Source organism: Anser cygnoides, chromosome 3 (assembly GCF_040182565.1).
Source record: "Anser cygnoides isolate HZ-2024a breed goose chromosome 3, Taihu_goose_T2T_genome, whole genome shotgun sequence".
Classification (NCBI taxonomy): domain Eukaryota; kingdom Metazoa; phylum Chordata; class Aves; order Anseriformes; family Anatidae; genus Anser; species Anser cygnoides.
The window spans coordinates 37,780,450-37,793,343 of record NC_089875.1 but is presented as its reverse complement, the minus strand read 5'-3'; the positions used below and the strand labels follow the sequence as shown (position 1 = coordinate 37,793,343).

At 44.3% G+C, this 12,894-nt stretch overlaps 1 protein-coding gene across 5 annotated transcripts in view; it reads right to left on the bottom strand.

Annotated features, from left to right (window-relative positions):
• SMYD3 (SET and MYND domain containing 3) overlaps positions 1 to 12,018 on the bottom strand; it is a 391,015-nt gene extending 378,997 nt beyond the window's left edge. For 2 of the 5 annotated variants that reach the window (XM_066995529.1, XM_066995528.1), the window contains exon 1: positions 11,760 to 12,017. In XM_066995529.1, coding sequence (XP_066851630.1) covers positions 11,760 to 11,923 — 164 coding nt within the window. In that variant the 5' untranslated portion in view covers positions 11,924 to 12,017. Of the gene's footprint in view, positions 1 to 11,759 lie in introns of all 5 variants that reach the window. The other 3 variants (XM_066995526.1, XM_066995530.1, XM_066995525.1) reach the window with 3 other exon arrangements.
• Between the last annotated feature and the right edge of the window lie 876 nt (positions 12,019 to 12,894).

Sequence of the window (12,894 nt, the reverse complement as noted above, 5' to 3'; positions counted from 1 at the left end):
CACAGAAATGTAACAAAAGTGAACAAAATGCGTTTTGGGAAATTACTAACTCTAGAAGACATACAACAACTTTCTGCTCTGTCTTCATTACAAGTCCTAAGAACAGATATTTGCAGGAGTGAGTCCACAGAGGCTTTGTTCTTCCTGACTGGGAACTCGCATCCCCAGCAGCAGTAAGCGTTTTGTTTATGTGTCAAGGACAAACTTGACTTTGTAGGAACAAGCCTGGGTGAAACTGGTGGTCATTTACTTCCACCAGTTAGAATGAATATTAAGGACCCATCACAAGATGAAGTCACAATACCCGTGCAGTTAAAAGCTACTGAAACTTTGGGACAAGACTAGAAACGTTTGTAAGCTGAGGAAAGTTTTCTAGCCCCATCTGCTTCCATGGCGGGCAGGATGGCAGGTGAGGAGGTTTCTGCTGCAGAGACCTGATGGAAAGCACAGACTAGGATGATGTGATTAGGCCTGCAATAGCTGATTTCACACTGTCTTACAGCAGAAATTCTACACAATGAGCTTACTTACACGTGCATTGCAGTTTGCAGCTACGTTATTACCTGCGATAAACAGATAACCATTCATTAGCTTCTGCGTAACAAACAACTGGCAAGCTATTTCGTGCCTGGAAGAATTTATAGCAACAGGGAGAAAGGTAACGCAGACTGGGTGACTTTGTATCTGGAAAATAAAATGGATATTTCAAATGCTGTTACCTTCCTCTTTACGATACATTGACACTGAGATGTCCCAAAAAAGGGCACTTTTAAAAAGGATTCTTATGTGCTACCCAGCAGGAAAGCAAACAATCTTTCAATTAATAAAAACAGCTATTAGTAAAATCCTCTCCAGTACAAATGAATTTTAATAGTTAAAACCAAGAAGAACATATGAGAACGAGCTCCAAATACACGCTTCACAAGCGGTCCTAACAACAAGGGTCATAAACTCGTATGTGTACAGACAGTTACAGCTCATAAGACTCCAAAGGGGGACATTAGAAGAAAAGAAAATTAGAAATTAATAAGTCCACAGTACAGTCTCTCTGAACAGACCAAGCCTGTTTCCCAAGTCAGAACTCCCATGGCAATTTCGAAGGACAACAGAATGGGCTCCATAATTATTTCTGAAGCAGTTGGGAGTTGCGTACATCATTTCATCTGTTCCAAAGCTGGTCTATAAAGGAACAAAAGCTGGGGGAAAAAAGCTTACAACAGCTCCCCCCTCCCTCCCCCTCCCCCCCCCCAACAGAAAGCCAAATACCACTGTATTTTGTGCATACTTCACGGTGACATTGCTGTGAGCTACCTGTTCAAAGGCAGAGTATGTCCTTTGACATCTCAGTTCCTCCTGAGATTCAGACACAAGGGGCTAAAATCTCAGGTTTGAAAGAGCATTGAGCACCACAGGTAACACTCGCATCCATTGCCGCTGACCATTATACCCACATGCTCTTCCACCAACAAGCAGCACACCCCTGCTGCCGCTGTGCCCCCAGCCCCAGGCTGTATCTCCAGCTACACACCTAGCTTTCCTGTTCCCAGCCCACAGCTCTCCCCATCAAATAGAGGCATGGTTTCCCACTTCCCACCCAACGCCCAGTTCCCTCCGCACCAGGTTCCATACAAGCTTCCCAGCAAGAGGACCTGTTCATTTAGGATGCCTCTAGCCTCTCCTCACAGTGCTTTGCAACTTCTCTAAATTCCAGTCCTGGGCAGAAAGTACAAATCTTTCTAGAGCTGCATTTTCCACTTTCCTTTTGTTGTTTTAGATGCTCTCATTAGCCACATAGAGGGGCCAAAGCCGTGCCAATCTGGTAACTCTCCAGGGAAAATATGGTCTGTACACACTACCTTTCAAAGTCTTTCTGCTGAGATTTCTACACATGCAGGCACAAATCAGAAAGCATGTTTCCCAACCCTTCATACCGTATGTTGTTACTTCAGCTTTGAGCCACCAACACTTCTTGATTTGTTAAGTGATTTGTATCGCAGTATCATCCATGGCAGACCACTATTTTTAAGGCCTGACAGGTTCTTCCCTCACAATCAATTTTTTCCTGAAATATTTAATATCCTTTCCACTTTGGGCAGCTCTCTAGGTTGCACCTACTGAGCCCTGGTAAACAATTTTTCACACCGACGTTCCCTTTGGTCTGTTGTAATTTAGATCCCATTGGCCCCTTCCCTGCTCTTCTATGGTATCAGTTAAGCTTCTTTTCATTCCATACAGGCACTTTTTTCTTGGCCTAAGGACAAGCAAGTTTCATAGCTTTTGAAGCTGGAAGGAACCCTCATGATTTAGCACAATAATATTCTGATCTGGCAAATTGCACACGCCATAAAGTTTCACACAGGAACGCTCTCAGCTCCAGTATAACAGGGACACATTTTGGCAATTTTAAAGAGCTCCATTAATTCTAAATGTACGTATAAACCTGTTGGTGTTGGACTTTCTCCTCTCAGTACTAGGAGATTTACAGCAGATTCACCATCTGCTGCCTACAATCACTGTTTAAGATGCTCAGGTGGGCTACAGATCAAATACTGCCCTTAAGGTGATATACAAGTGTACAACTCAACTTTTTTTCTTATTTTGCCTACTATCAGCAACTTCTAAGTATATGGGTGAACAATAAATTTCAAATCTCTCAGATTAGTAAGCAATGAAAAGACCTTACCCAAATTCATAGGAGATGCCTGTGTCAAAACATGGACTCTAACCCTCCACTTGTGTATCTGAATACAAGGTCATCCTTCACCTGCTCTATTCCTCAAGCATCCATTAAAACGTCCCTATCAGCTAAGAAAGTCATCTGTACACATGAGCAAGGTGAATTAAGACAGAGCTCTACCACTTACTGCTTTGACTGTCCACCTACCCCAAGCTCTGTTTGAAAGCTGTCTGTAAAGGCTTCGTCTGGTGGCAGAAAGGAAGAAAACTGACAACTGGTCCTTACAAGTGGGAATCTTACAATGGTCTCTCCAGATAAAAGCACAAAACTAAGTACAGGGATGTTTTAACATCACAAAGGGAATTTCCATAAAGGCAGTAAAGAACAGCAGGATAAGCCTTGCCTGAAACACATCAATAACCACACCATAAAAATAAAGCTATTTAGACCTTCATAATCCCAGTAACTTCCTAATCAGTGAAAAGTTGGTTGAATACTTATTTCAGCACAAGCACACCATCTTCTACACATTCATTTATTTTTAAAATTCATTTGTTAATCCAGAATACTATAATTAAATCAGTAGAAGTGAATCCAGCCTGGGTAACATTTTACATATTTGCAACAGGATTCTCCAGTACATCCAGTAGAAAGGTAAGGTCAGTAAAAAAAAACCCCACCCCAAGTTTCCACAGGGTCTTTGAAGGGGCCCAATTGTTTTACACATAATACTGAGCATGTTCACACTCCTTTTAGCATTTCATTTAAAATCTAGATTAGTTTTTGCTTATTAGACCATGCAATGAGGTACTAACCACATCAAATAATTAGTGTAATGCAATGAACATGACTGCCAAAGCAGCAAAGGCTATTAAGGGGCAGCAAAACCCACATATGAGCAATATGCAGACTGCACGGCTGACAAAATGCTAGCTATCTAGTAGCCGTGACTAGATGAACTTTCTCTGTAATTGGGATGCTAAATAAGACCCTTATAACTGTCCTGCTATTATTACGCCTGACGTGATGCTTTTTAGTGCTAATCTGCACAACTCATCTATTGTCCCAGCCATGGAGAGTAACATTCTTGGAATAAGAGATCCTGTTCTGTACTTATCTGAGGGGAAAAAACAAACACTACAGTCTTTAGAAAAAGCCCAAAATTCTGTAACAGATTTTACTTACAATGAAATATGCTTCATTGCTCTCTTTTACAACTGAAACCATGCATTTCTTATGTAGATTACCACACAGCCTCTTTTCCCTCCGGGGCAAAAACTTCAGATAAATCTATCATCACATGCAGAGTTTCATAGACTATTCCAAAAAAATGTTTCTATACCCATTCCGTCTGTTGTACATCAATAGTAACTAATAAGACAGCTTTAATATGACAAGTGGATACAATTTGTAAATAACTGAGTAGTCAGACTCATTTGCTAAAACAGACACTTAGGAACCTAAATAGCTGAGGAGAAAGTGGTTGTCTGTGCCAATTCAATTTTTAGTTTTTCATCTGGTTTTGCTTCTTCAGAAATCTGGACTGAGACACGTTCAACAGCTGGAGGACTTGGAGCCAATGCACTGCAGAACCCGAAGAGAGCTATACAGAGTACAGATTCACAGCAATACTCAACCGATGCATAGAATGGCTGGATCCAGAGGTTGATCAAAAGAGTCTCAGCTTCTTTCAAAGGAAATTAAATGCATGGCATTAGCCTGGCATAAACCTCTCTCATCCCATATGATATTCAGTAAAGTTTCCTTGCGCAGTGACACGCAAAGCAGTGCTTCAATTTACTCCTCCTACAAGGACAATATAGGGGGGCCCAAAGAATATATTGATGGCAGTGGAAGGAAGGGCAAGATGCAAAGAAATGGGAAAGGTGAAGCTTATGTCCTTTATGTCTCTCAAAATTTGTCTGAATATTGGTAGCTTGCATACTTGTGGCATTTACTTCTAGAAGTGTGCCTCCAGGGGTAAAGTGTCCCTCCACTGTGACATTTGGAACCAATGGGACTTACAAATACATTCCTGTTAGAAAACATAAATAAAGAGTACTATTGTTATAAAACAATTTAGGATTCAAAAAAAACAGGATAGCACTACAATTTGAACTTGTACGCTAAAGTGAGACGCTTGCAATCTTTTCTTGACAAAAAAACACACACACGAGTTTCTGGCCACTGAACAAAGATCTTACACAGGAAACATACACAGTTGATTTCACACTCAACATTTCAACATTCCCCAGGACACAAGCATCTTTCCCCCCTCCAGGGCAATGCTTCATCAATGCACACAGACCCCACAGGAGCACCCAGACACCCAGGCCTCCCCCAGCAAAGCCAGGGGTTGAGTTTCCTCCCTATCAGCAGCGGAAATGGGAACTGCAACACACGAGTGTCAAGGAGACAGTTTGCTTCAAAAAAATACTCAGCCTTGAATTTTGCTTAAGCTTGAGCAACCAAGCTAGTCACAGGATGGGCCCTGAGCTGAAGGCAGTTAGTAGGTAAGATGACAAACGGGAAAGGTAAATATTTTATGAACAGGGGATCATAGCTCGACTTAACACAGGAGCTAGGCACTGGCATTCAACAGTTGTGCCGCTTGGCACAGACCCTACAGTCACCAGGACACCCTTGAGCATGAGTCCAAGGCCTACGTTGATCTCCAAGCAGAATCACCTGCTCAGCCACAGAGGTGCACTGGAAGAACGGCGATCACAGCGGGTAGCACAGCCCCTGAAATCAGTAAGATCAGTGACAGAAATAATGTCACAGAAGGCACTCCTACATAGCCAAGATGTTAACCAAAAATAATCTCCTCTTTGTAGTAAGAAACAACTCCACGTGTCTGTGGTGTTTCTTCTACCAAGTTGAAGCTAGTGTTAAGAAATGCTTCTGGGGAAGGAAAACGTGGCAGAACCAGAACAGGATGGGTGAAGAAATAAACCTTACCCCGGGACAGGGTTAGCCAGGACTGTCCCAGGCTACAAAGCAGAAAGCATCCTCCCCCTACAAAAAGCCTGGCGGTCCCACAATCCTCAAAGTCCCCTTTCTCTTGCAGGCCCACCCCTGTAGGAACTTGGAAGTTCCCCTCACCGCCCTTTTTATGGTTTCACTTCCATTTCTAGAGCACCAGGCTAAAGGCTAGCTGCCACTAGAAGGAAAGCCCTGACTGCCTGACCTTCCCCTTTGATGCAGGGGCCACTTCAGCCCCTCTCCCCCTCAGCAACACCTCAACCGAAGGACACTGACAGATGTATTTATGCATTTATGTTTGGTAAGCTATGGTTCTGCCTTTCTAGCTCCCTCACCTATACGATTTTGACCATCTCAGAACAACTGGTGTAACTAGTTATGAACAAGACTGTCGATGCTCCAGGGGAGAAAAGTTATCCCATTCACCGCATGGCCACAAGCACGTGGTGGCTTTGGAGTACAGCCACGACGGATGCAGCCACCAACAGCTAAATTCCAATGCCTACGGGCAAGATGTCATTGATAGTTCCCAAAGAACTTAAATTCTCTCATGCAGTGTAGAACTTGAAGCAACTTTTCCAAAATTAAGAAAATCTCAGGAGATATCTGAAACTAGTTTTGTCACTACATATGTTAAGCCAGAAGTTATCCATATTTTAATCATTTATGTTTTCAGGGCTCATTTTAATTCTGTACTTGCACAATTACAGTTTACCCTAAGAAAATGAATACTAAAGACAATTCAATTCACAAACCTATTCTGGTGGCTTTATCATCTGCTACAAGCCGAGAACATTCCTGTGGAGCGTATTATTTAAAACAATAACATTATGGACTGCACTGTGCAGAGAGGCAGTGTAATACCAGGTGTGCACTGCAGATCCATAGTAAAGCCTAAATTCATCTGAATTTACAAGACTGCAACTTAAATTGTCAGTCACAGCGTGACAATACAACAATTTTGATATAATGCCTTTCAAATTACAGATTGCTACAAGCACGAAAATTATACAGGCAGAACCACAACATCGTAAGATCTTTAGGGACTTTCAAGGCACGTCTGAACTTGAACGTTTGTTTTCCATAAATGACAGACACTGCAATAAACACTTGACCTAGGAGAATTTGTTTTGGTAATGTCTCTGCCTTTTCAATTTCTCCTTGGACATTATGAAGAGGGGCAACAGCAGGCTGGCAGCAGAAGGCATTAACAGCAGCCTCGAGCCTGCAAGGCAGGGGATGAAGGGAAGGACACGGGCAGGGACCCACCTTGCCTAAAGCATGCCCAGAGCATCCGAAGCTGTACAGAGGAGTGCAGCAAGAACCAAAATACTGCCAAAAGGAAAGGAGAGGGTTTACAGCAAACAGGACCTGAATTACCTTCCCAAAGCGCACCTCAAAGAGGGGAAAAAAAAAAAAAAAACAAGCAACCTGTCAGACAAGGAAAACACAGACCACAGGATATGCCTAGCAGGAACATGGCAAACTCCCTGGCCACCCCAAAGGGTGCTGCAAGGGAGGCAAAGTCACAGGGTAGGTCAAGAGAATTACCATGAACGCTGCCACAAACACCGGGTTTTCCATCTTCCCCACCTTGGAGGAGACTGCAAATATTCCATCAGATGCTAGCTTTATTCACGTAGAAAAGGCAGTTTAGAGCCTTTTCTGGAGGAGGTGCTGCACGGAAGGGCACTTGATGGTCTGCTCTCTTCACTCTTCCTTACAGATTTTCTTGGCTGCACATGACAGCAGCATGAAAGCCACCCCTCCTATGGCTCCAGTTGGTATTAAGACAAAAAAAAAAAACACAGGTCTCACTGACAGTAAGGTCACTTTACTATTGCGGTAAAATGACAAGGGGAAGGGAGAGCATCTTCTAAGGAAAACATTACTTCTAGGGGTATTGGTCATTCAGCTACAGATAGAAATGCTCGTGCTGGTGGCGGTGGTGTGATTTCTCAAGCCTTGGGAAACTTCCTCACACATCTGCAGTGAACATGAGAGCAGACAGAGCAGGGAACAATAGCCCTGCAATTCCACTCCTAAGTGACTAGTCAGAAATGCTCAGTCGAGTTTGAGCATATATTTCCCAGGATTATCCTACTCTGGAACCACAAAAATATAACTGCTTCTAATAGCCACCCTATTTCCATTTCCAGTCTGGAAAGACCACTGTGACTACCACTAATCTGATACACACTGTTATAACAACTCCTCTACATCCTACAAAGTCACGTGTTGTGAGAACTACTGGAAATCTCAAACTCTGACTGACGATCAAATGACAAAACACACCAGACTTCTCACATCTCAAAAATTTTATTGCCAACAATCTCACAGCACCAGATCATGTTAACCAACAGTCCTAACTAGACATTTTTCTCCTCTCCAGATACATTTACAAAAGGTGCAGTCATACAAAAATACCTTTTTTCTTTTAAGAAATAAAAAATTCTGAACAGCCTCTGACCCTAACCATGCAAGAAACATCTTGGTTCGTTTCACGGTCTATGTCATACATCACACATTCTCAGATATTTACATTTCTTAAGTGTCACTTTCCCGTAAAGGCATAAACAGGATAGCATTTGGGAGTAGGCTGGTGTGCCCTATTTTGCAGCTTCCTCTGAGACAGACCCCAGCAAGCTTGTTTATTTGTTCCCAGCTGTCAACCAGAACTTAAGCTTTCTTGCACTGAATTGTTGTAAAAGCAAAACATTACATGCCATAACACAACACAATGTTTTATAAAAAGCAATCAAACCAAAAAGGAATAACTGGTTTTCAATCCTCATTTTGACTCCTATTCTATAAGAGGCTGGGTATATTTTTAATGCAAGGTATGAGGGTCAGACCAAGCAGTGCCATCCCTGCCATGTATTTTGAGGGAAAGTCAATCAGCACGGATTAATGGCCAATATGACATTGATTACACAGAGGAATAAAACTCTGCCAAGCACCGAGATATCGCTTCTGTATTCACTTCCCAGACAAGGAACATCTTTAAAATCTATGTTCAGATTTAACAAGCTGAGCAAACTAAGCAACACCACCAAATAAAATGGATAGCATGATTAAACTCAGGGATGATAAATCCATGTGTGCAAGCAAACTTGGCAGTTCAGTTTTCCTATGTTAAAGGTCAGTACAGACTTATTTTGTTAAACCAGGAAGTAATGGGCAATATCCAGATTTTAATGCAACCGCTGTCTGATTAATTACATAAAGCAAATTCTAATAAATGATAGGATTAAACAAAACAGAATATTAAAAATAACTAATAGAAGAAAAAAGGCCAAATTAGTCTTCACCAAACTTTAAAAATTATATAAGAATATATAAGAATGAGATTACTAATCACTCAGATGAATAAGATCCACAAGGAAAGAGCAAGCACAGCTCCCATGAAACGAAAGCTTGCTTTCATAGCTTGCATGGACATCAATGCACAGATGAGTATATAATTGTGCAAAGGCTAAAAAATAGCTATGTTGTCAGGGACTGGAAAAAAGGTCCTTTTATAGACTGATAGCCACATAAAGAAAACAGAGGAAGGAAAAAAAAAAAAAAGGTCTTAACAGTCACTTTCCAAAGCAGAAGAAGGTGATGGAGGTCTCCAGGGATTGCTGGCAACAAGCTTTACTCAACATCTTTATCAACACCCAGCAGAACAGAAAACACAATGAAGTCCCCTAGTTTGCAGATGAAATTAAGCTGTCTTTGCGTAACTCAATCCCCTGCTGTATAAATCTGTACTGAGCTGTTCTGACACTGAACCCACCTTAGAGGCACATGGGAAGAAGCCATACAGGAAGTCTTTAATAGATGAGAAGGAATTTTTTCTGTTGCTTTCCCCATCGAGTTGTTGGAAGAAGACGCCAACCAGATTTTGTCAGACTTGGATAAAGGCACAAACAGCACGCTTTAGCAAGGCATCACCTCTATTTCTACAGATGCTCCTTGGCAAAGAAGGTACGGCCATACAACACTGTCACGTGTGCTCTGAGGGCATGTCTTCCATGGAAGTGCAAACTGACAAATAATTCTTTATCAAAACTTACATTTTTGATCAGATCTTTACTATGTACCCAACTTCAGGACATTATATTTTTTATTTGCTAATGTGATGTTATTTGAATGAACTACACTATCATATTAAAACAGCCATAACAGAACATTTTGGACCAGCCTCCTATAAAAACTAGCATGAACCTAGACATCAGAAAACACAGGACTAACTCTGGAGTGAGAAGAAACTGCAAAAGTGGAAATAATTACTAATATCTGCCACCTGCTCTACACATCAGAAGGACCTAATAAGACTGACCAAAAAAAATTTAACTGCACTATACAAATACTACCAACAGGCCAATAAAGCGAGGAACGAATATTACGATTTCCACTAGCAGGTGTAGGAAGTAAATAAATAAAACCACTTCATTGTTTTAAATTCTCACTGCTACTCACTGTAATTTAGATCAGGCCAAATGGAGCTACAGCAGCAGCCGGGCTGTCCTCTCTGAAGCAGCCTGCCCCCAGCAGGCATCCCCCTGACTCAAAGGACTCAGCCAAGGCCACAGAGCAAGGCAGGCAGACAGCAAGCAGCCCTGGCCCTACACCAAGCCTAGGCCACGCTGCTGCCTCCCAGCACGCACCCCAGAAACACGTTTGCACCTTGCCACCCGTCTTCTGGCCCAGCCAGCACCTCCCACACAGCCAGGAGCTGCGACCAACAGCACTTGCTAACACAAGCTGGGAGGCAAAGTCAGTACAGAATTGCACGTCATAGCCTCAAATATTCACTCATATACAGTAAAAATGATAAACGCCAAGTCAATTTCAAGCAACACTTTTTTTTTTTTTTTTAGAATTTGTGTTCCTGTACTGCCCCCTAAAGATCAGAATGAAAAAACAGGAAAAGTTGTACCCAAGGCAACTTATCTGTAGTCCTAGAAGTGAGCAGTCACTGCTTTTCTCCTACTTGGCTTTCAATAAAGATCATACTGCATATTAAATGAAAAGCAGAGCCATGAAACAGTTCAGTTTCACATCCTACTTCAGCAGGTACAGGCTATTTTTTTTTCCAACTTCCATGTGTGTAAAAAAAAAAATTATGACTACATATATCATTAGTTTAATAACATCTCTTGAATAAGAAACTGCTTATAATTCGATAAATAAGAAAACCTGTTTGCAGTTTTGATCTACTAACTCTTCACAGCCAGCGCACGCTTTGCGATGGAATCTGAATGGTGGTAAATTACTCTAAGTTTTATTTAACCTGAACTTTCTACTAATACCACTGTTAAAAATAAACTTTCAAATGCACAGCCCTTCATGATACAGCAGGTGGCAGAACCACTATTTCTCCCAACAAACCTCGCCCTGGCTACCCGTCCCTGTCCCAACAGGACGGATTTTCACTGCAGGCTGCTGCCAGCCTCCCCCGAAGCCAGCTGCCTCTCATTGCCTCGAGCCGAGGAGGTGCAGGCAGCCCCCCTCCCGAAGCACTCCGAAATCACGAGTCAGGCTTCACAGAAACATCACCTAGAAATCTTAGGTTGTTGTTTAATACCCTGGGGTTGGATGCACGTGTGACCTAGCATATAGCACCAAACTTGTCCCTAGGGACACGGGGATCGCAGCACCACTTCTTTCAGCTGGAGCTGGGAGGCTCTGCGAGGACAGGAAGCAAAGCCCCCGGAAATATGAAAAACCACGCATCAGGTACTTATGAAACAGGGCAGAAACTGGCAACATCAAACTCCTTCTCAACGCCCCGGCGACCACAGACAGGTTTTCGCTGCCTATCAGCGCACGTTTCGGTACTGACGCGCAGCCACATCGCTGGCTTTCTCCCACCAACGGGAGCTGGGTTCGCCGGGTGCCCCTGGCAAGGACCCGGGGGCACACGGACGGCGCGGATCCCCCCACGCCTCACACTGCGGTGCGGGCAGCGCCGGCTCCCACCTCGCAGCACGGCACCACCGCTGCCCCCAGCCCACCCCGACCCGCCCTCCTTCCCTCCACAGCGGCGGAAGGGGCGGCGCTGGGCGGGCCGCGAGGGCGGCCGCCGCTTTCCCCCGCTCCTCCGTACCTGCGCAGGCACCGCTCGCACACGCCGCCCAGCAGCTCCTTGCTGACCACGTAGGCGAAGGGCTCGGCCCGGTACAGCAGCTCGCCGGGCCGCACCCGCCGCCGGGAGCGCAGCCCGCTGCCCTTCCCCGGGCTGCGGAACCGCTCCAGCGCCGCCGCCTCCATGCGGCCGCCACACAAAATGGGCGGCCCCCGCCGCCACGTCACGCCGCCTGCGCCGCCATCTTAGCGCCGGCACAGTGGGTGCGCGTGTGTGCGGTGGGGGCAAGGCCGCCTGCCCGTGACACGGCTCCCGGGCGCGATTAACGGCGTGGTGCCGGTCACGACTCACCTTGTGATGCTACACAAAGCGATCATAAGCGTTTTCGTTAATTGTGGCGGGAGTGGCTAATGGCAAATAGGAGTGTGGTGGTTGGGGCTTTTTTCAGTGACTTCATAACTTACAGCTTTTCTTTGTTTCTGTTTTGTTTTGATGGAACTAAGGCACTCATAAAAATTAAAAATCTAATTGCGTGTATGATTAGCAAGGAGTTGGGAGATCCTGCAGCTCCTCTTCTGGCATTCGCAGTTCCAGCAGTCCCACCTCAGGAGACACCTGAAGCAATAATGAAGCTTGCACTGCCACATCGGCCTTGCTCTGCACTGTTCTTGTTTCACCTCAGCACCTACCCAGCCTCAACACTGACACGGATGTGAAAAAAGCATATACAGAAATGGAAGTGGCATGAGGACAGGGGGAGGCTGCACACCCATGTCATACGTAGCAGAGAAATGGACCTGGGCTATGTGGGGAGGCAGGAGGCAGCCTCTTCCTGCCGGGGTGGTCTCCTCAGGCCTCATCCCAGGGCCATGTCCCCTATGGGGACACAGGAAACCAGTGCCCCTCCAGCCTGGCCACCAGTGCACTTGAACACAGACAGCCTGCCGCATTCTTCAATGTACAACATAGGGAAAATCAAACTCGTTTTGTACTGCCACCCAATGGGTCGTCAGTGTCGTCTGGGTCTATGAAGCTTTCATTGTTTTTAAGAGATTACATAAATTACGCTTGCTAAATGTGAACTCTACAGATAGGCTTAGTCTGCTCTTCTTTATTGTGCCTATAGAGGGAGTCAGGGCTTCTGTTTTGGAAAGGA